General features: G+C 38.6%; 1 protein-coding gene across 5 annotated transcripts in view; it reads right to left on the reverse strand.

The window, feature by feature from the left end:
- Positions 1-23,746, reverse strand: part of UNC79 (unc-79 homolog, NALCN channel complex subunit) — a 108,531-nt gene that overhangs the window by 38,197 nt on the left and 46,588 nt on the right. For 2 of the 5 annotated variants that reach the window (XM_064713861.1, XM_064713856.1), the window contains exons 27-35: positions 23,588-23,653; positions 19,519-19,805; positions 15,571-15,753; positions 14,662-14,824; positions 11,667-11,819; positions 9,130-10,344; positions 7,339-7,446; positions 3,002-3,118; positions 706-789 (exon numbers count right to left, since the gene is read on the reverse strand). In XM_064713861.1, the coding sequence (XP_064569931.1) occupies positions 706-789; positions 3,002-3,118; positions 7,339-7,446; positions 9,130-10,344; positions 11,667-11,819; positions 14,662-14,824; positions 15,571-15,753; positions 19,519-19,805; positions 23,588-23,653 (2,376 nt within the window). The remainder of the gene's footprint in view (positions 1-705; positions 790-3,001; positions 3,119-7,338; positions 7,447-9,129; positions 10,345-11,666; positions 11,820-14,661; positions 14,825-15,570; positions 15,754-19,518; positions 19,806-23,587; positions 23,654-23,746) is intronic. The other 3 variants (XM_064713857.1, XM_064713859.1, XM_064713858.1) reach the window with 3 other exon arrangements.

Raw genomic sequence — 23,746 nt, forward strand, 5'->3', positions numbered from 1 at the left:
AACAACAGCTCTCAGGCAGAATAAGCTAAGAAGCTCCCACAGTTTCTGAACTCAACATAAGTGGAGTGAAATGAGAATAAGGCAGATTTTAAATAACCATTTTATGAAGCATGAAGAAACATTTCTTCACATCCATAGTTCAGAACTTTATAATTGCTCCCTAAGGTTTTATTGGATATGAGCAGATACTTCAGGAAGACTAGAATACTCCAGTAATGTAGAACAACATCCAGAATGCAGGGGAGAGGTATAGATTTTGTATCCAGGTTTTTTCCCCTCTCAGATGGATAAAGATCTGTCTGTCATGACTTTCATAGTTTCACTATCATATTCTCTAGATGTAAGTTCCGCTGCAGCACACAAATGCTAAAAAGCAGTCATAATGCATGTTACCATGTTGGAATAAGACTTAACTACTCAAAAATGTTCTCTCTTGTGCAGTGAACAGTAGGAAAAAACCATGATTTAGGCAAAGAAAGTAGGTCACTGCCCCACTGCAGAGCTCTAAGTGAGTCCGGGTGTATTTCAGCTGTGAGGAAGAAGAGTTTATACAGAAATGAGATTCAGCCACTCTATACTTTCTGCAGGACAGTTGAGGGTTTTAACAGCTGAATAGAACACAAAATTCAGCACCATTTTGTATTTACCATTAAATCTTACTGGCAGTCTTAGCAGAGGACCAGGTCAAACAGACACTGAACTAACCTCTGATTCTCAGTGGTGGTCCCTCCAAATCTGGGTTTAGGCAAACAGGGACATTGCACAGCCTCTTTCCATGCTGTATCTGCTCTGTGAATAAAGAAAGAACTTCAGTCTCCAGAACCACAAATCCAGTACCTGTCACCAGTCAACTGCACCACAAGTCTTAAACAGTTAAAACAAGAGAAAGACAAATACAACTGCTATAAAAAAAGAGAAAGAAAAAAAAAGGAAATAGTTAATTTTTTAAGCATAGAAAGGAAGGGGCAAGAAAGAAGGAAAAAGAAAGAGAGAAAGGAAGGCAGGAAGGCAGGCAGGCAAGAAAGAAAAGAAAAGAAAAGAAAAGAAAAGAAAAGAAAAGAAAAGAAAAGAAAAGAAAAGAAAAGAAAAGAAAAGAAAAGAAAAGAAAAGAAAAGAAAAGAAAAGAAAAGAAAAGAAAAGAAAAGAAAAGAAAAGAAAAGAAAAGAAAAGAAAAGAAAAGAAAAGAAAAGAAAAGAAAAGAAAAGAAAAGAAAAGAAAAGAAAAGAAGTCCATACAGGAAAAAGGACACAGACAACCTAATAAAAAAGGCATTTTACACAAGAGTCATTAAACAGGAAAGGAAGTGCTAGCTATAAAGATTCTACAAGATATGGAATATATGAGCCACAAAAAGAGGAAAAAACAAGTGTTTAGAAATGCCAATACACTAGAAGAGATAGTTTGTACTGACAGAAGCCAGGCACAAAACAATTTTTTTTTACAGACAGCAAGCTTGGGAAAAGAGTGATTTGAAATAAGAATGGAAGAGACACATGACACCTACCCAAGGTAATAAAAAAGAAGTTAATAAAGCATGTATGGACCAAACACACATATTTATGTGGGATGAGACTACTTCCTAGTTGGTAGGCATGAGTATAATGAGTCTTAAAATTGTGGGGTGGCATTGAAATGACAAACAGTCACACTGAGCATTTGTCCAAAAAAAAAAAAAAAAAAGTCTGTCCAAATAAAAAGTTTACTTTTAAGCTAGTGGTTGAACAAGAGACTGAGAGATGCAAAGCTTTCCAGAAAAGAACATTTCATTTCGCCTCTCTGTGCTTGAAGCCTTTAACTGAATTGAATATTGGAGAGGGAAAAGTCATAGATGTTGTGAAGAAAGCTACCAGATTTGGAACAGGATTAACTAGACAGAGATTCTGAACAGTTTTGAGTATTGACCTGTTCATTTTGAATACAAGTACTCCCTGCAGAACAAAGGCAGTAACTTTTAAATCTCTAAAACCCTGCCTGATCCAGCTCTGTCTCTTCAATAAATAAACTTACCTGCTTTTAGAACAAAACCTCCATTGTTACCACTGGCAAATTCTGACCTTTTTACTTAAGGGTCTCATGCTGAGCATGCTACTCAGCAAACTGGAATAGAAAGGATAATCCTGAACTATGCCCCATATCTTTAGCCACTCTTCAGCTACACAGCTTAGTTTGATGGAACTTGATGCTGAAGACTAAATTTACCAAAAATTTCAACTCAGCTGTCCAGGGCTGATGGTAACACATTAATTCAGCATGATAAGTTCCATACATTATTTGAAGCATTCCTTTCTCTAGATGCATCTGCCATCTGCTGATAAATTTCTGAGAAGTAGAATTTTTTATGTCACTAACATCAAAATGGGCACTAAAATATCTAGCATTTTTGACAAACCAAAAGGAATTTATTGTTTAGTGACATCTGCTATGAATTTGGTACAACTAAAAGTGTTATACAGAAGAAAACAAAAAACAAATAAAATGAGTAGTGAATAAATTACATGCTTAATTTAGTTTTCATTGCTTTGCATTCATCTTAAAAGGAGAAAAAGCAGTGAGTAAACAGAAACTTCAGGTGTTCAGCATGAGTTGGTGAAAACTTCTTTAAAGAGAAACAAAACTGGCTGGTAGAAGGCACAACTCTGTGGTGTAACAACACCATTGTAAACAGACATACAAATAAATGATTCCATGCACCAGGGATGAAATCCTATACCTAATGAATTCAACTGTGATTATTCCATTTCTTCCAATGAGACCAGGAAATAATCTGAGTAATATGCACAATTAAAGGGACAACACTGTACCTCCCAAACATGTAACTATTCCAACACTTACTAGGTGATAATCTTGTACTGTCTATAAAGATTCACTTTAGACTTGATACTGATCACTTAAATTTGCAATGGTAGAATAGAAATACTCCCTTTTTATTTTTTTTTTAAGTGGATTGTTACACAGTAATGGGTTCAGGAAATAGAAATAAAGAACAATAAATGCAGCTCACCAGTATCCCAAGTGCTGATATTGTGGGGAGCACTAGACTGGTGTTCCAGCTGCCTCTTCATTAGCTGGTTCATTGTCAGAGCTCCCAAAGAGCCTCTTTTCATTTGTCTGAACTGAGCTGCAAGTCAGAAATGCAAAAGGATTTCAGGAGCTCAGACAACATTTAGAACTACACTCATTTCCTGATCTTACAAGCCAGCATGATATAAATTCTGAAATGGCAATGAGGGCTGGCTCTAAGGATCTTGCTCAATTCAATATGCACCTCTCATACAGCTACACAGGGTACAGTTGTGGCCCCAATGCCATCAGTCAGAAGAGACTTGGGTTCACTGTGTCAACTGTCAGTGCCTTTTTGCCTCCAAGTATTATGAAAGCTAATCAAAAGACTTGGCGTCTAGGAAGAGGTAAGATCCTACCCCAAAACTCCCATGCTGGGAGGCAATAAATGTACACTTGAACCTCACTCACATGCATCGTACCAAGGAAGGAAACTCAGTCTCCTCCCAGCACAGCATGAGGACTGCTGTGTCCATGCTGACCCTAGGAAAACAAATCACTGACACTGTGTACCAGAGCATCCTTCACGGGAGGCACGAGCTGAACTTGCCTCCTACACCCCAGCCCTCAGGCAGGGCACCTGCACGTTCTGCTGATGGCTGAAGCCAGCAGCCTTTGAAGATGAGACCCTTTTCTAACTTCACTGCCATTTATCTTATAGAGAGCCATCAAGCAACAAATATTCAATTTTTTATTCATCCAACAATTTACTTCATTAAAAAGATTGATTTATGAGATATGTGTCACTCAGAGTAAAACCATAAGGGAGACTGAAGACTTTTGGTTCATATCAATGTGGTGCTTAGGAACATGACTTAGTAATGGACTGGTAGTGTTAGGTTGGACTCACGGATCTTAAAGCTCATTTCCAACTTAAATGATTCCATCTATTTCCTCTAATTACATTGAAGAAGAAAGAGAACACAACTTCTGACTTTCTCACTTTTTTCTCCATTCATTAAAAAAATCAAATTGAACAAGCATAAAACATTCACTTGGACAATTGAGCCTGAGCAGTATACTTCCACAAATGAAACTAAAATCATTGCTCATTGTATGAAGACAGAGTTTTAAGGCCCTGCTTGAACAAGGCCTGTGAAACTGCTGACACAAGTATCCAGGAAAGCTTTTAAAATGTTTCCCTGAGAATAGCTTTAAGTTTTTCCTCAACAGGCCCTTAGAGCAAGACCAACAAACTAAAATCTTCTCTGAATGATCATTTTCATCTGTTGAACTACATTCAACATCATTAAAAAGACCAATAACTATCAGGTAGTTCCATTATAAAATTCTGAACAGTAACCATCTAAGGTGTGAAATTAGACACAGAATTTCACATTATTAACTGCGACAAAGAAGTACAGATAAGGGATAAACTGCAGCTTTCAGAAAGTCAAGAAGGATTGAGTGCCTTCTCCTAAACTTGCTCTACTCATTTTCTATCAAAGAGTTTAGAATTCAGAGTAAACAGAGTATTCCCTCAAAAACAAAACAAAACAAACACAGGCCTTGAGTAACAACAACCAAAATGAATACTTCAGTTAAAATCTGCACTGAAATTATTTTATTAGATGAAATATTTATGTTTTTACTCATTACATCCTTTCCAGTTATATCCTTCTGAACTGCATTTAAACCCCATTTTTTGGCCCAAGTACAGCATTTCTGCAAAGCTGTCCTGGTATAACTGAACCTGTAGAATTGAACCAGGCCAAAAGACCATTCCATGCTTCAATTTTGAAACTTATTTTGCAGCTGCCTTTCACAGCAAATTAAGAGTAAAATAGAATTTCCATCATTTCTAGGACAATGATTTTAAATAGATGCTTTATCACTTTATCAAGCATAGAATTTCCTGATAAAAGAATAGCAATTAATGTTAGAACTGACAAGACTGCTTGGAGTGCAGATGACTGTCAAAATAAAGAAAATTATCTCTTCGAATTTTCTCTAGCAGCTTTTTGTGATTGCAATTAAAATTTTTTCATGAATATATCATATAATCAGGCTATTGTTGAGCAGGATTATTTACCTGATTTCTCAGCGACAGCAATGACTTCAAATAATGATAAGGAAAAAACAAACAAACAAAAAAAACCCACCAAAATCCAAACCACCAGAGAGCTACAAAAAAAAAAAAACCCACAACACGTCAGAGTTGCCAGCCTTTGAACAGTGCTGGATCCAGCATGATTGCTGCGGACCAGCATGTGGTGACTCTGCATGCCTGTGACTGACTAGTGGCAAAGGGAACTGATCTGGTTTCAGCTGGGGTAGAGTTAGTAGAGCTGTGGTTGGTACAGGGCTGTGTTTTGGATTTGTGCTGAAGACAGGGTTGATAATGAAGAGATGTTTTTGTTATTGCTCAGCAGGGTTTACACTACCAAGGCCTTTTCTGCTTTCCACACTGCCACTCTGGGGGTGCATGGAAGGCTGGGAGGAGACACAGCCAGGACAAGTGACCCAAACTGACCAAAGGAACATTCCAAACCTTATGGCATCATGTCCAGTATATAAAGTGGAAGGAAAGAAAGGAAGAAGGGGGGACACATTTGTAATGACAGATTTAATCTTCCTAAGTCACCATTACTTGTCATGTGGCTCTACTGTTGTGGAGACGGCTGTACACCTGCCTGCCCATGGGAGGCAGTGAATAAATTCCTTTTTTTGCTCTGTTTGCATGAACAGGTTTTGCTTTCCCTATTGAAGTGTCTTTATCACAACCCATGAGTTTTCCAGGTTTCACCCTTCCCATTCTCTCCCCTGTCCTGCTGGTGGGAGCGAGAGCAAGCGGCTGCCTGGGGCTTGGATGCTGGCTGGGGTTAGACCATGACAGGGGCAAAGCTTTCCTCTATCAGGTTCTCTGCGAGAAACCTAACAAGCACATTAAAAGATGAGTAACCTTCATACAGTGGTTTGCAACATTTTTCATTTGTTATCTACTGATCTGGTCAGTCCTGTAGAATTCTCTACTCAAAGAGAGAAGTCCAAAGGCAAAATCTTCCCACTGCAATGATGTATGCTTTGTGTGGCCAGGTTATATTACCTGTTTGTGTTACAGAAGTGCCTTGTGCTCACAGGCCTGATCAGGGCCTACTATGCAAAGCACTGTAAGGATACATAGCAGAAGATTAAAATCTTTTCAGCCTAAATGTACAACAGACACAATGGAAGAATTCATATCCCTTCTTGCAGTTGGACACTGAGGCAAGTTTCCAGAAAGAGGAAAGAAATATTTACATAGGAATGCAGGTTCAACATCATATAGGCCAGGAATCACTAGCACTGGGCTAAAAGCAAGAGAAATAGGTCTTAACTGGACCCTCTTCAGCTGCTTTAGTAAGTGACATCTGTACCATTAGGTGGCCAACAAATGTACTCTATGAGATGCACATGACCTGAGATGCTTGTGGGAAAACTGGGGAGGTACACAACTAGCATGTCTAAAATAACATTCTTCCTTTAATAAGCCGGACACCCCTTCCAATCAAATCAGCAGACGATGAATTTCCAAAACTAAAATTTAATATTGCTATAGCAATCTGAAATTGAAGTTCAGCAGGACAATTGAGATGACCTAGCAGTTCATTGGTATAAGAGGAAGTAATTTTCCCTCCCTTTTTTACTAGCCACAGTTCTGCCCCACTGGCCTTCAGATGGGTCACCTAGATGGACACACCATTCTGAATTGTTATCAGGTACCTCCACCTTAACATCTTATCTTCGTCTGCTCTGTGAAGCCATCTGTGATGTCTACTGCAAACAACAGAGTTCACTTTCAATTGAAATGCTTATGGGAATCCCAGACAAAGAGTTATCACATTTCAGCAAGCAGCTGAGGAAGTGGCATTCAAGGCATTTTACAAAAATTGCAAGAGATATTTTTTTCCTAAGGTACCGCAAAAAAAGGTACCAAAGGCCATAGTAACAGCCCTGTGGACCCTCATCTTCCATTTCTGTGCACTGACAGTTGACAATGCTTTCTCACAGGGCAAAAGAAACATTCAGCTTTAGTGAATTACTGCTTTTAGCTGCTACCTACTTTAATTCAAGAAAACCACATTTGTCAAACTTGCCATGTCCCAAGAGAAAATCTTTAGCTACTACCTGTTACAATGTTGCTGAGCATCAGAGATTTAACAGTTCTAATGATATCCAAAACAGCTGTACTTCAAAGAATCAAAGGAACTCAGAAGAAGGAATTTACCTTACATGCTGTGCACCTCATGCACAATACAGTAACTTTGATTTTAATCCTCAAACCAGAGGTAAACTTACTTGATATGGAAGAGTGACTACTTGTCTCTGGAACACCTGCTTCAAGGGTTGGTGCAGATGATGACTCTCTTGGCATTTCCAGCGTTGAAAGTCCTTTGGCTGCAGGATCTGCATGTGAAAATTGTGCTTAAACTCTCAGCATTTAAAATCAACAAAGTTTTTAATCTCCCTTCTCCCTAGATGCCCTTTTCGCATCATTTCAGTCATCCATTCACCATCTGGCATTCCCAGCAGCTTTAAAGCGATTCAGTGTGTCTGTCATAAGAATTTTTATAGGGGCACAGGGATCTATTTCTTAAAATCACTTTTTAAAGGAGACTTCTGCCTATGGTCTTTAGAGCTCACGACTAATAAATGCACATAGAGTTTGATATTGATCCCACTCAAGTGATTATTGAAACCACCGACATGGAAATAAGAGAGAGACCACTGAGACAAAGCTAGTTTAAGTGACAGCTTAGCATCTTTTAAAAGCCTTAACTCCAACATGCCTCCAGTTTTCATTCAAGAGGCTGTTGACCTGAAGATTCACAGTTTAAAATTCTGCATTAAAAAGGTTCCACGTGGTGTTTCAGAACTGGAACAGCCCTTCCAAGCTGTTTCAAGGATAACAGTGTTCATTACTGCATGAAAACTGGCCCTTTTTAATGGTCAAAAAAAAGCACTGAGTCTAATTGCACAATTCTTTCAAGACCACACTTCTCTACATGAAAGGCTCAAAAGCACTCAGCTCTCTTTAATTTTTATAAAGCTCCAGTAGTTCTTCAGCTTATTAGAACTATAAATGGGACAACAGGCCTGAAACATTAAGGGAACAGTGCAACTATGATTACACGGAACAATTTCACCTCGTAAAAGTGGAATATCCTAAGAAAAATTTATTCTGTGATTCCCTCTGAAGCACTTTAGAAAAAAGTGAGGTCAGGAATGCATAAATATTCCCCCTCACTTCAACAGCCACAAGGAACTGAGCCCTCAAGGACTCTGTCCTTTTTCATTAATATGTTAAAAAACATGGTCAAATTCTAGTAACTGAAAAATCCTAGGGAAAAAAATAGCCAAGAAATTTAAAAGGGAGCAGCATACTATTTTTCAAACTGTTTGATAGATCCACTTGGAATCTGAGGAAAAGCTAAAGCTCACTTCCTCTCCACTGGAAAAAACTTAGTAACAGAACTTTGCATTGAAATCACCTGAAAAAACACTTAGGGTATGCAGAGGATTGTCCATGTTTGAATTATAAACCTTTAACAAACACAGACCAAGAAAACTTTGTGGATACCCAGTACAAAGAAGGCTACAAACAGATTTTAGTGAATAAAAACAAAATATATGTGTATGTCTATGTCTAATGCTCGGCCTTAACTTTGTGATCCATCCTGCTTTCCACTGCCTTTTGCTGGCAAAAGAAATAAGGGCCAAAAATCACTACACCAAAAGAGAATCAGTGTAGCATGGACTAGATTAGGAGATAAAAGGCATGCAAGTATGAACATTTTTCTGACTCCTAGCTTAAAGGGGACAAGGAGTTTCATTCCCTTACTTGGATATCAGAATGAGTATTTTTGTCACAGAACTCCACTTCGTTTTCAAATGGGTCCTTTAAACATCCCTCATACATGAATGATTAGCACATTCTTTGTGAGAAACATACACCTGAAAGCACTCAGCTAGCACATCAGATGCTATAAATACCCATATCTCACTATAAATATACACATCTCCTTATACAGGTCTGTTACTAAAACCTTTACACAAAAATAAGCCTTTTGACTGGGTGAGTGAGCTCACCTGCCTCCTTCTGCTCTCCCAGCTTGTCAAGGATGTTAAAGGAAATGTCCAGGTATTCTCTCTGAATAGCACTCACAGCAATCTTCCTCTGCTTCCTCTGGCGAGGAACAATCTGAATCTTAAATTCTGACTCCTCAGTCTCCCCTTCCTGTTTCTGCTCTGTGTTTTGTTCAGTGTCAGATTCTGTATTGGTATCAAGTTTATCACTTTCTGTTTGCTTTTCAGAATCTTCAGGGACTTTAATAAGTACTGTCTTTACATTTGGGCTTGGAATTGTTCCACTAGGTCTAATTTCCTCCACACTGAGCTCAGAGTTATCATCAAGGGACATTTCTGGAAGGGCAGATGATTTCTGCAGCAGGTCCCTTTTCTGTTTCAGAGTTAGTGAGTTTCCAGAGGACATGTCCTGAAATTCTTCTGGCTTAACTAACTCTGAAGAGTCCTTCTGATCTTTGGTAGAATTAGAAATGACCTCCTCTATTCCTGCTGAAGCACTGTTGCTTGTATCCTTAGAACTAAAGTCTTTGGAGCAATCTTCAATGCTGAACTGCACCAGCGGAGTTGTGCTGAGGCTGAGTGCAGACACGTTGATTGGAGTTGAAGGAGATGAAATAGCAGTTTTGCCAGAGACCTCATCATTCAGCGGGTTTGTTGCTTCTTCTTCTTCATCACTCTCCACTATTCTAAGGGGAGGAAGTGGTTCAAAGACTAAAGAGTCACTGTCCGAAGTGGAGAGCACTGAATGTTTTTCAGGACCCGATGTTGAATCGGAGGACAGATCTATCAGATCTAAATCTTCCTTGGGATCAGCAATTTTAACTGGGGAGTCCACTTTCACTTCATAGGTCTCCATGCAATTTAGCCTAACCTCTGGTATGACAGGTCTTTTGGTTTCCTGGAAGCTCTCTGTATGAGGAAGGCTCTCCTGTGTGTCTATATTTTCGGCTTTAGTGGAGGAGTTCTGCCGAGAGCGTCCATAGTCGCTGTGCCTGTGTGTGGCAGGGACAGGAGGCTTGTCTAGCTCACAGCGGTCTATGCAGGACTTCCTGCGGTGTTCGTCTAGCGAGAACAGCAGGGAGTCTGCGTTCCCTATATCAAGAGATTTTTGTTTTAGAGAGCGCAGTTTTTTTTTCTGAATGCTTTCTTCTCTCACACAGCGTAGAATACTGTCTTGTAAGGCCCCCGTCTCTCTATATTCAGCCAGCTCTATTTCACCTGATCAAAACAGAAAAAGCTAATACTACCTCAGTTGGAGACTTTTGGCAGATACTTTCATCTTTGTATCACAGTTCAACATGACTGACATTTTAAATACAAACCCAGTATTAGTCAAAATTGCCCACATTTTGTTTTAACCTCAGAACCAAAGTACATGGATTTTTACAACAATCTAAAAACATGCTATTTGGATAGTAGAGTTTACCTAAATGCTGTCCAAAGTCTATTCATCCTGGACAGAGGTACATGAAGATAGACTATTTAACCTTGTGCATTGAAAGGAGGTGTCATAGGCATGTAATTTCTACAGACACTTGGGATGACTGCATGTAGTACACCTATTATTTACTGCAGCAGAACATGCTTAAAATGGATGCTTCTGATTCAAGAAGCAAGGGTAGTATTGGCAGTGAGGATATTGCAGCACAAGCCTGAGATCAGAGAATTGCTCCCTGGTGACCCTAGAACCCAGCAGGGTCCATCAGTTATCAAGCACCCAGCCCTCCCTCCTCACGCTGGGGAGGAGGGCAGTGAGCACAGCTGCACCTCTGTGCCACTGCACTGGCACTTTGCTATGTGAACACAGTTCTTGAAAACATTTTCAAAGATTAACACCACTGCTGTTATTATGAATTACATATTTTCACATAAAATAGAATATTGCTAATCATTAATATCCCCATATTTCAAAATACTCCACATACAAATCATCAGGCAGAAAAAAAACAGTGATAGAAGTTTAAGTGTTCACTCTAGTCAGAATCACTTCCCCTCCCTCTGCAAACACCTAAAATGAAAAAAAAAAAAACAGGCAAGTGGGTGGTAGTAAAAATCTCTTCAACATTTTTTCAGGCTATTGATTCCAGACACCTACATTTGAAATCAAATTTTTGAAATTTGATTTTGAAAACCCCATTTTTGCCAAAAGAATTACATTTGCAGCTGCAAAAACAAATTTGCTTACCATAGAGTCCCATCTTATCAACAAAATCAATTTCTCAGAAAAAATAATTTAAGTAAAAAGTCTTCAGCCCAATGGCTGAAGAAAATTCAAAAAAATCCTCTTAATTGTTTTTTTAATTCAGAAGAGCCTATTGTTTGGAAAAACAACTGCTAATTTTAGGTATTTCTACTCTGAGGTGCCTATTTTGAGATTCCTGAAAGATAACTCACTCAGGGAAATGAGTGTTCTTCAGAGTAAGAGTAGTTATATAAAAATTAAGCAGTGCAACAAACTCTACAAAGATAGTTGGTAGCTTGAAATTAAGAGTAGGAAATTTTATTTCTGCATGAGTTTATACCAACAAAACAATTCATACTTCTCTGAGCATTCATCTCAACTGGCTGATATTTGACCATTTTGCTGCCACCAATTCTTTTCAGTCTTGCAAAGAATGTTTGAGACTCTTTATTGCAAGGTCCAGTTGGAGTATCATGAATATCAGATTCATCAAAAACACTGTCTTCCTCTGCTGAGAAAGAAAAAACATTATTACTCTTAAGAGGGAGCAATTTCTTGAACAAAAAGCTGTCTATGTAACAAAATCTCAGCTAGTGTCAATTAAACCTGAATTGGAAAATGAAGTTTGCTAGAAAATTTGTATCCCTGGTTTAATTTGTCATTCTTCTTACATCCTGAGTTAAGGTCTGAGAGAAATGAGAAATGGGTTACAGTGCAGCAAAAGTATAACAAAGCTTTTACCATTCTAAGGTGATCTTCTCTACTAATAATACATATAATACATACAATATTACAGATTCTTTAGTTAAAAGAAATACACTAGATTGGGACTCTGACTTGAGTAAACAACTTCTGTAGTGCTCAGTGAGAAATGGTAAATTGAAGAAGATGGAAATTAGTGAAAGAACTACAAGGTAAGGAATGAACCAGCAAAACAAGAAAGTGAAAAAGGAAGAAATGGATAATCTTGGGAAGCTGATAATGGTAACACTAATAGAATAAGACCTAAGAGTATGAATTATGAAATTACTGATCTAAGTAATAATAGTAAAATATTAAGCACTGATTTGAGACCAGCCAGACGAAAATGGCAAAGGAAAAGAAAGATCCAAATCTATTTATCTATCTAAAAAATGCCATATTGTCTATATGAAACAGCTATTAAAAACAAAACAGAAATTAAAAAAAATTTAAAAATCTATCATGTGGAATCATTCTGTAATTCTATATCCAGTGATTCATCTCCAAGGAAATAAGAAACACTACTGAGACAATGGAAAAAAAACAAAGCACTCAAAAGAAAAACAAAGTTGGCTTTGTTTATTGTAGCAAGCAAATATGGAGAGGAAATGCATTTAGTGTCTGGGACTGAAGGGGCAATAAGTCACAGAGCTAGAATGGACAAAAACTGAAGACTTAAATGAGACAAATATTTTCAGTTCTGAAATTGCTGGAAAGGTGCTAGTACATATGAAGCTTTGAAACTGCCACCTAAAGGCATCAGGGACAAGATACCTAATTGAAATGATGAATCCAGAAAAATCAATCAAGGCTGATAGTAAGAATTTCTACAGTATTGGCTTTAATAAGTTAGAAGACCACTTTTAATGTCATGTCCTATGTGTAACTACTTCTTCCCCTTACCAACAAATGCTTTTTGTCACAAGATTTAGCATCAGTTTCACAGCAGTCTGTACACTTGATCTCCACAATGAAGTTTGGCAGAAAAATTAGGAGAAAAGTTCAATACTGGGGAAATCCATCTTCAGCATATGAATTCTTGCTGCCTGACAACAAAATCCTCATCTGTTCACTATCTAAACACCACCTCTGATGATGACAGCAACACACCCACACACACACACAACCTGACCAGTGATTAAACAAGTCTCTTTAGAAAAGGTGGGAAAGGCTTCAACTATCCAAGTCCTTGGGGAATTGTATTCGCTGCTTTTTGTAAGTCACAGACAACTTTTCTACATCCTCCTGTTTCTGCAGCCCTTCCACAAAGGAGGAGAACAAGCCCTGTTGTTAAGTCAGTATTTACAGAGTAAAATTTGCCCATTTATGGTCCTTTACCTCTGTGCAGCCCAAAGCCCTTCACAACAGCTTTGGAAAGCAAGTAAATATTATTCTCCTTACTGTAAACATAAGGAAACAAAGCTGAAATGAGACATAAGGCCACCCAGGGACCCGGTATTGGACAAACTGGGGACTTGGGCACCTAAATTTGTCTTTAAAATGTCTCAGAATCAATCCAGAAAGTTAATGCACTTTATAAATGCATTAGTAAGTCATTATGAATTAAGTCATTAACTTGTCTCAAAATAAAGACAAATTCATAGTAAGGCCACAGTTGTGTTTTAGCCCTCCACTAGCAATACAAAATGTCCAACTGAGTGAGGTTATGCAATATGTAGTTTAGATCCCCATTAAGATTGCTTTAATTTGCTAGAGCAGAGTAGTAGGGAGTTCAGGTAAACAAAATGTTGTGCTCTTGTTTTTGTTGTACATCTTTTCACAAGCAACAAGTAGCAAAATAAGAAAAGGTACTGACATGAAAACAAGAGAGTTTCTTGGATTTTTCTTCAGAAGAGTTTTCTGCATACTACAAACACTATTTGAGAAGGAAGATGTGAGCAACATCTAAAGCAGCTAAAAGGCAAAATAGTTGAAAGAAGGCTACAGAATGTCAAAAGAGCACGTTAATCATTAACACTTATTATTAAAAAACTTCACAAACCTAAGGAATTACACTCGGTGACACCGTGGCATTTGAAGCCCCAAGTTTGCACCAGTTCATATCATCACAGTGCCTCTGCTACACCTCGTAAGCACATACAGAGCTCACCATCAGACACAAACTACTGAACCCTTGTTTTGCCTTTTGACATCCACCTACACATTTGCATTAACCTTGTCAACTTCAGCTCCTTTAAACAGTAAAGCAAACTATAGCCTGAATTCATAGTCTTTCTGTATCGATATTTGCTACTATTTCATGTTATTACAAAGTTAAATCAGAATGTGGTGTCACACTGGTTGCACACCTTGTGTGATGTAGGATCAGCTACCACTGCCTTAAAAAAGGCCAAGAACTATCCAGGCATGGTGACTGAGTGTGAGATACACTCCCCTGGAAGATGTGAGACCACTGTGTTATGCTCAGCCTACAGAGAAGCTGAGAACTCCTTTTACCACACATGGCTATCCTGGTCAGGTAAGTCCCACTTCAGACTCAATTACAAATATTACCTTCTAAAGCTCAGACCACATTTACGTATTTCTACAACACCTGCAAGACTTAGTGAATTGAATCAATGGCTCTCATACAAACCAGAGTGTTAAAGTACCTTTCTCCTTTTCACTGTATCGGCTTATGTTACTGTTGTCACTATACAAAGGACCAGCAGTTGCATGGGGCTTGCAGCTGTGATACTGAGCGTTGAGGGTATTGACTGTGATGTGGATTAGGTGAAGTACAATCTTGCTGATTTCACAGTCTCTGTAGGGGTACTGTTCAGCAAAAGAGAAAAACTTCAGCTTAAAAACTAACTTTTCTCCTTGGATAAACATTTAGGCAGTAAAACAGAAAAATCACAATAATATTGTCAGCTGGATGCCCTTTGCCTTCCCTTCACTATACATTTCCAAATACATCATGAGAAGCAGGACTCCTGTCAGCTTTGTACACAGAATTATTTTAATAAAATATTAAAAGTCCATATTAGTAACATTTAGTGTCTGCACTTCCTTGTACACCCTATAGACCTGCTAGAAATTTGTTAAGCATATCAAAAGTATTCACAGCTCCATTTCAGTGCATAAACACATTACATTCTAACAGCATTTAACAGCATTAACTGAAGAATACAAACTGCTAAACTGGCACATTCCTCCATTTAAAGTCACTACTCAGTTGTTTCTTTTTAAACTAATTCTAAGTTACTCAAAATACTCCTCACTGGAACTCCATACATCATTTTCCTATTTTAACATCAGTATTTTCCTTTCTCCAGTAAAGTTTCCTCTCTCAAGTAAACACTTGAAAGACAATAAAGACTGAAGAAGTACAGAGGAAGTCAGAAGCACAGACTAAATCCCAACTATTTCAGACGCTGAAATTAAATGCAGTCAGTGTATCAAAGAAAATTGTCCTTTACAGTTCCATTCATTTGCCACACATTTATGTGTTCCCTGTAAGAAATTTATAATTGAAGTGTAATTTTTTCTGTGGACAGTATCTTGTTAAGACCACTCACCTTGTAGAGAATAACAAGCAAAGCCTTTAACCACATCTGCCGAATGTGAGGCTTGAGGGACCAGAGGGAGCAACGAGGAGGCTGCTGAAAGTAATGCCTTAGCTGAGGACAAGAGCAATATTTCAACACCTGCACCACCAAGGGAAGAAGGTGTTTTCCCAGGTTGATGTTATAGTCCATCACCTGAAAGGAACACAGGAGTTACCTCACCAAAATCAAATCCACCAATGTTAAAAAATAAAATAATTAATACAGTTGAGGTATTAGGTAAGTGAAAGGAAATCAATGGTCTTAAGAAAATCTCACTACCATTTAAAAGCTTTCTGCCAGCTTGCCACCTTCTCATTTTAGCCAGACAAGCAGAATGAAACAAAGCAAATGTGTTCTGGAAGCCTTTCATCCAGCACAGTTTAAATTTTAAGATACACTGGCAAGTTCAGAAAATATATTATGCTGAAATAGCCTTGTATTATGGCACAAGTTGATCATGCTTCAATACACAAAAACATTTCATGTATATCCCATGTTCAACAGGATGTACCTATGAGTTTTGGGGGTCAAGTAGTTTGGTTATTTGGGTGTTTTGTATTAACATTTTAACATTGTACCAGTAGTTTTCTTTATTTTTCTCAATAGGCTTGCAACATTAGGCATTGGGTCTTTTTAAGCCCCAGGTTCTGGAATCAGGTAATCACATTAGGTTCCCACTCTCCACTGAAGTTAAGAGTGTCCACTATGTTATGCAGGAAGTTTATGCACACAAATCCTAAAGGATCTAAGACTAAAGCAAATGAAAATTATCTTGCTCTAAATAAAATGCTCATCAATCTTAAGTAGTGGTGTTGCTGCAGACAGGTTGCTGTGATCACTATTAGTCACATGCCATGTCTCCATCACGACCTTTGAAGAGCATCATGCCATTTGGGGCCAGTGGTTTGAATCCTAGGAGTGATTCAGAAGTGCAGTGAAGCCATATATTCACACTACCCTGGCACAACTGTGTTTCACTTGAAACTCTAATGCCATTTTTCATTATCTTCCTATCAGTCTTCCAACATGAGCTGTTTTCAAAATCACACATGCTGAAATCAGCAGTTGAACAGACCATAACAAGGCTCCACAAAGCTCTTGTGTCTGATGCTGCCCTATGCTGGTTGACACCCAGGAAGGTGCAGCAACAGGCCAAGGCAGCTCCAACACAACTCCCAAGATCTAACATGCCCCTGCAGTTTCAGTGGACTTAGTGAATTTTATCAGCAGCTCTCTACATCCAGACTTCAATACTTGCTTTGTTTTGTTTTTAATAGAACAAGCAGAAGAGACTAATTTACAAACACTAAACTCGTGGTCTCAAGTTCTCTCCGGAACAAGCCAACCAGAATTTTTCCCTGTAAAATTCTCCAGTCTGACGTGCAGCTGTCTCAAATACTTGTGCAGAGCTGAATAGATGAATCCCGTGCCTATCCATGTAGGGTGAGCCAGTCGAATATATGATTTATAATCACCAAATTCGGTCCTACCCCGTAATGCCGCGTTCGCCCAGGGAGCGAGAGTTACACAGCACGGGTAGGACCAGCTCGTCCATAGAAAGGAGGCAGAGCGCGGCCTAACGGAGCATATCCCGTAACGCAAACATGCCTGCCGCTGAGCAGAACCACTTTCCAAGCTGCCGTAGGCAAATAAGGGATGAAGGAATGAAGGAACGGAGGAATAAAGGAATAAGAAAGGAATAAAGGAATAAGAAAGGAATAAAGGCCGCGGGAGAGGCGGAGCGGAGCCCGCGCCGGGACAACGCGCTGCGCAACAGCGCCACCGCGCGGGCAAACAGCGCCCCTGCAGAGCAACCCGGGCTTTCGGAGCCCAGAACACTCGGAGCTCACGGTGAAAAATTTTATTTTTGGTTTTGGTTTTTTTCTAATCGAAGTCTCCACTGGAACCAAGCTTGGAATCAAAATCAGCGATCCAGCAAGCAAACCTAATCCCAACCTTTGTGCAGCTCAGGGGGTAAAGCAAATATTTATGGCTTGGGAAAGAAGAACAACTGAAATAGATCTCTTAAGAGCTCAGCACTAAATTTTCACTCTGTAAACACATCTTCAGATTACAAATGGCATTTCTCTTGCAGAAAAGGTGATTCCAAACACAAAGCAGCCTTACAGTAAGAAAATAATTCTCCCAAAATACAAATTAAAGTTGATGTCTGCTGCACAGAAAAAAACCCTGGACTACTGAAACTCTCAAACTCCTTTTGACATCAGAGGAACCAGGATTCAGTTATAAAGATTTAAACACAAACGGTGAATTTGGCTCACACAAGACATTTTAAAGGTGGAAGAGAAAGGCAGGGGCTGATATTTACAGTTGCAGTAAGGAGCACTTCTGAAAATCAGTCCAATTATCATCACTGAAATTTGGGCTTCGAAACTTGGAAAACACTTGGAAAACAAATGTGGAAGATGCTGCTCTGTGATCTGAACTGCCACTTCCAGACTCTCAATACAAGAGCAACAGGTCTGATTCTGATTTACACTCTTTAATTTAAAACTGCACAAACAAAAGATGATTAACACAGAGCTCTGGGACAATGGAACCCAATGCATTTGCAGCTACTCAGTTTGCATTAACACCATCTATTTTGCTTCCTGAAATATGAATACCTGACATCTCTCCAGCTGTGAAAGTTTATCCAACTATCCACATCACATTTAATTTTGAAAAATCACTGATTCAAATGCATGAACCAGAAAATCTTGCTAAGATCTGCAGATCCAGAAGAGACAAGGGTAGCTTTATGTATGAGCAATGTTTGAAAGTTACAGAGGACGTCTGTAAACACAGCCTTCTTCATCCCCTAAGGTAATCCTTTATGAGAGACTGTGATAAGGAAAAAGCACTGAAGTGATGATGATGCTCCACTGCAAATAGGAATATTCTGCAAGTGCAAAACATTTTCAGACCATTACCACCCCCTACTCTATCAGCAGGAATTAATTAAGCTTTAGAAAAGCCTTGCGAGGTAGAAAATTATGGTCTTCCTTACAAGATGGAGAAAGAAGGCACAAGGCAAGGATATGCTTGGTAATTTATCACAGCAATATAGGCAAAACTTCATAATGGCAATAGCACTCCCTAGGAAAGGGAGAACAGAAAGTCCTGCTGCACTGTAAGGAAGAAAAATGAGCCTCCTGCAAAGTGAAGAATGTTGAAGAGTTCACAGACTGTGAACTCTTCTTCCGTAGGGAAACTCATCTTTCATAGGGAAAGAAAACAAGAACAGGTCCTCCTGAAGAACAAAGGAGGAAATATTCATGAGGAAAGTAAGGCATTCAAAGGCTTTTGAAAGAAGGCAGAGGTTAGAAGCAGCCTCTAATTTCTCATACAGTGGTAGTATTTGCATGCCTCCATGCACACAAAACTATAATCTCTTTGCCAGTGATGCAGCAACTTTAGACTACCAGTGGAAAGAAATTTCTTCACAAGCTGAAAATGCATGGAAGTATTGAGTAGGATTGTTGAGACATTGGGACACAAGACAGATGATGGACTTTGGACCTGGTTAGCAGAAGAGATTTGATAACAGGATACCTTGGCAAAAACAAACAGAACTTTGAGGATTAAAAAAGATTCAATCAGACTGGTTTAACGGAAAAAGAAAATTTCATTAACTTCTGCAAGCAAGAGATGTTGTAATATGCAGAAGTTTGTGATTTTAACCTAATCATTGTAGTAAATGTTACTAGTCTTCCTAAAACAGTATATAAGCATTGGTAGTGCACAAGTAAATTCAGATTCTGATCACCTGTCAGTCTTGCCTGTCTCTCTTCATCGCCAACATAGGATTATTACCTCATTCAGCCATTATTTCACTACAAAGAAAGCTGTGCTACCATTATTTCAACAACAGGCAATAATAAATAGCAGCAAAAGCTAGCAAGTGCCTTCACCTACTTGTGCTATTCCAGCAATAAAGGCGTTAAAGCAGGTTGAGACACGCATTTTTTGGGGTGCAATCATGAAGCATCCTTCCTGCTGATCGTAGCCAAGCAGGACGTACAGATGGCGCTTGACCGTGTTGAAAGCTTTGGCGCTGCTGATGTCCGACTCTGCACTGCTCTCATCCTTTGCCATGAACTTCATCAGCACTGTGATCAGCTGGTGGACAGTCTGGTGGTCAATCCCAGCATCCTCTGGCAGCAGGTCTTTTATTGTATTATCGTTCTCTGGGGAAGGTTGTCCTATGGGCACAAGAGACATTGGTATCAGACTCTGGAGAACACCGTGTAACCTCTGTAAATCCAAACAATAGGGTACAGAACACACCAGAATTTTTTCCCAGAGTTCATCGCTCCATTTCTGCCCAAATACAGCCAGTGAAATTGCAGGAGACAGGCATGCACTTCTGAGGACATTGCTCCTCTGTTGCCTCAGGTCCAACAGCACAGAAACACCTAATGTGTCACTCATCTCCATTCCTCAGCTTTCCCATGCTTAGCGGAGCACTTTATTTCCCATCCCAGTGCATTTCTGCCATATTGAACATTATTACTCTTCCACATCCATCAAATCCTACTGCCACTAAATTCTCATCTGGTATGGTTATCAGTCTTTCCTCAGTAAACACGAACAGACATCAGTCTTTGCCAGTGGAAAATGTACAAAATGGCCAGGGTAGGAAATATGAAAATATGTACAAAACAATGATTAAGCAAAGAATGAAGACTTCCCCTATTAGCACAAACCTGTATTTCTCTTAAATAACTTGTAGTATTACAAATAACTTGTAAATAAAGTGTGTTATTTTAATATTCTAATTTACTTATATTCTCGATGTGATATGCTATTCTGCCAAAGGAGTCCTTTGCTGGTAAAACTGCATCTGTCTTAGGTTCTTCACAAGAAAAACTGCAATGTCTGTAATTTTTTTTAATAGTTTTAAAGTGTGTTGCATTTGTATTTATGGGTGAACAGAGGTTTGTTTGGCTGTTTTGCAAAGCATGGGAGACAGTTGTCATTTCTATGACAGGTGAAAATTAAAACTATGCAGGGGGCAGGAATTTTCAGATCCACTTCTATTAAGAATAATTTTCCTTTATTGGTCTTATTTGGATTAGAAGAAATAATGAACTTTATGTTATACAACATTTTTTGTTCCAGTTTTCATTGGGATTTTTACTTAAAAACCCTCCTTCAAAATGGACATTTTCTACCCAACTTTTGCTGGACCAAGATTTACAGATACAAAAACAATGAATTCTGAGATAATTAGAATCAGAAATAAAGCAAAACCATTTTCAGAAGTACTTCAAAAATATACACAGAAAGTAATCTTAGCTTCATGGATATAAACTGAGAAATAATCTTTATTCTTATATAATATTACACCCAGGTTAAAATTTTCCATGGAATTATATCATAAAGACACAATTTTCATAAGGATGATCTCTGACTGTATTATTCAGCCCTATTTATTTTCATCTCTATAACATGTTGTGAGATTTTCAATAAATTAAAGGAGATAAGATGAAACGAATGAAAAGATCATTGGGCTCTAAATAAATACTGGTTCTCCAAATAGAATCCAAAGAGTAATTAATCTGAAAAGCTTAAACCATTTTATTTTCACCTGCTGAACAATGTAATTTAGAACCTCAGTGATAAAATATTCAATTTCAAAAGTGTTTCATAACTCTAACACAAGCTAACAGACACTTCCCAGGACTTTTCCTGACATTTTACTTTTCCAGAAATATTCCTGCACTTTCTGATGCATTAAAGAGCTCATTTCTCATACTGTACCCTCAAAGAAAACTATACAGCAGGATAGAGTGAACAGAGCTTCACCCTGATTTGTCACAGCTGTACTAAGGATCAAGTCTATGGAATGTCATTCACCCCATTTTTATTTCTGATGTAGGAACCTGCAAAAATCCAGCAATGGAGAACTACTTCTTTACAACTACAGAAACTGTACAATACAGTTTAATCCAGATCTTCACAGTCTGGAAAACTTCTTCTGCTGTCTGGAATGAGTCTTAGGTTATACCAGGCCTGAACTAAACATTCATTTCATCAACAGAAGATACACATGATACCACATGAGGCTGTTTAAATCCAAGCTTGGAATGCAAATCCAAGACAGCTCTGTCTTTACAGTGGCTAGGGTAACTTTTATCCCTTAAAATTCACGAGTATTTGTATGTGCCTATACAAGGTATACAGATACAGACACCTATCCTACCCAGCCCTCATCAAAACCTTCTCACATCACCAAACACACAGCCAGGTAATATACAGCCTCCACGCCCTAATTCAATCTAGCCTTATCTCCAAAGATTCATCTCTTTATTCATGTGTGCCTTATATCACACCCCTTCACCTTCAAATTACTTTAAGGTATATCACAATGTAACATAAAACAGCAGATCAGGATTATAGCAGGGTTCATCATCCCAACTGTGATCCCCTTCACTGAAACTCTCTCACTGACTGTCCAGGATACTGCACAGAACATAGGAACATTATCCTGGTGCTTAATCCATACAGAATGCACACTGAATTCAGCTTGCATTTAGACTGTGCAAGGATGCCTGGTTTACATCTAGAAAGAACAGATGAGCATGAAAACTGGTTCATTCAAGGGCTATGTATAAAATACATGTTTTTCTACAACAGATGTACATCCTCCATTTAGGAGTCAGTCAGTTCCTTAGCTGAAACACATATGCTCAGTACTGCCAATGTAGCGTTAAAAACTGAAACAAACCTCAAAAAAAATTTTTTACAAACATACAAACTTTTGGGAAGAAATAATAAATATTGGGCAGGAGAAAAGGGACAGTAATTAGTCTTCTAGTTTCCAAATCATCCGTCATATCCTGAATCATATTATCAGAATTTTCTTGAGCTCAGTAGTTATTAGATGCATGAAACATTTTATGTACACATTTTTAGTGGAAACTTTGTTTTAACCTTAGGTGATGAACTACCTAAGCCTGGAAAGTAAAGTGTAGCAATACCAAAATACATCTAATAAAACCACAAAGGGTTACAACGCCTACTGTGGGACTGACAGTTCTTATGCAACAAATTCCTTTAAGCCCAGTATTTAGCAGGTGGTTGGTGCTGTTAAATGAAGAACAATCATCCACTGATATACCTGTTTATTGCATCATGATGTCACTTGTTCCCTCTGTGAGCCTGTGACAACCCACACATATGTTCTGTAAGGAACTAGTTTATTTCCAGCTCTCACTGGGCTAGCACAGCAGGACTATATCCTGAGAACTCAGAAATTCCTCTATTTCATTTCACAGCTTAGTCAGCTCCCACAGTGACAAGGTATCTTCTTTTCAGCTGATCATCAAATAAGCTGATATATTTTGATTAGGAATTTGCATCTGTTGGAAGTATTTCAAGTCTTGAAGACAGAACATGAAAAGATCTGAATCTGACATCTTTTCATTTCCAAATCATCAGCCTACACAGCACTCAGAGCAATAACTGTCAGTAGCCAAAATTATTAAGAGATTCCTTGGATCCTGCTGTGCTACCTATTCTACGGAAGCCTGACAGAGCGGTGACATCTTCAGAAAATGTCAGTAAATACAAAATAAGGGACTTGAGATATTTATAAGCACGCAGAGTGTAATATACAGTACTGACAGGCAAAAGCATTCTGTCTGCTGTCTTTAAAATCTGAAGGACCCAAAGATCTGACTCAAAACAACTGACCCATGGGGCCAGTCTAGCAAATATTTACTTGTGGGCAATCAAACACAGGAGGGTGAGGCACTGCTGGCATAGCTGACAGACTCCAAAGTCTGTCTTACAACTAGAGGCAGCTTTCAGTACAGACTGAGAGAAAAATTTCAATTTACACTTTTTGGAACCGTGCTGAGGTGATTCATTTAGACAACTTCCATCTTGTGCAAGTTTATCTCATGATTCAGCAAGAAAGTCAGAGTTAGAGCCTTCCTTTTCCTGTTCCATCAAAATACACCTCTTTTGTCACACCCACCTGGTGTTTGCTCTGGTGTTCCTCCAAGTGCTGGTGCAGACTGCTCATGTCTGGTCAAGCTCACAGCTTTAGAAAAAAAACAAGAGCAACTCTGTTTAATAAGGCAGCACTGACATCTTACACTTAGCATATATTCAGTGCTAGCACATTTATGTTCAT

This window comes from Zonotrichia leucophrys, chromosome 5 (genome assembly GCF_028769735.1).
Source record: "Zonotrichia leucophrys gambelii isolate GWCS_2022_RI chromosome 5, RI_Zleu_2.0, whole genome shotgun sequence".
Taxonomy (NCBI): domain Eukaryota; kingdom Metazoa; phylum Chordata; class Aves; order Passeriformes; family Passerellidae; genus Zonotrichia; species Zonotrichia leucophrys.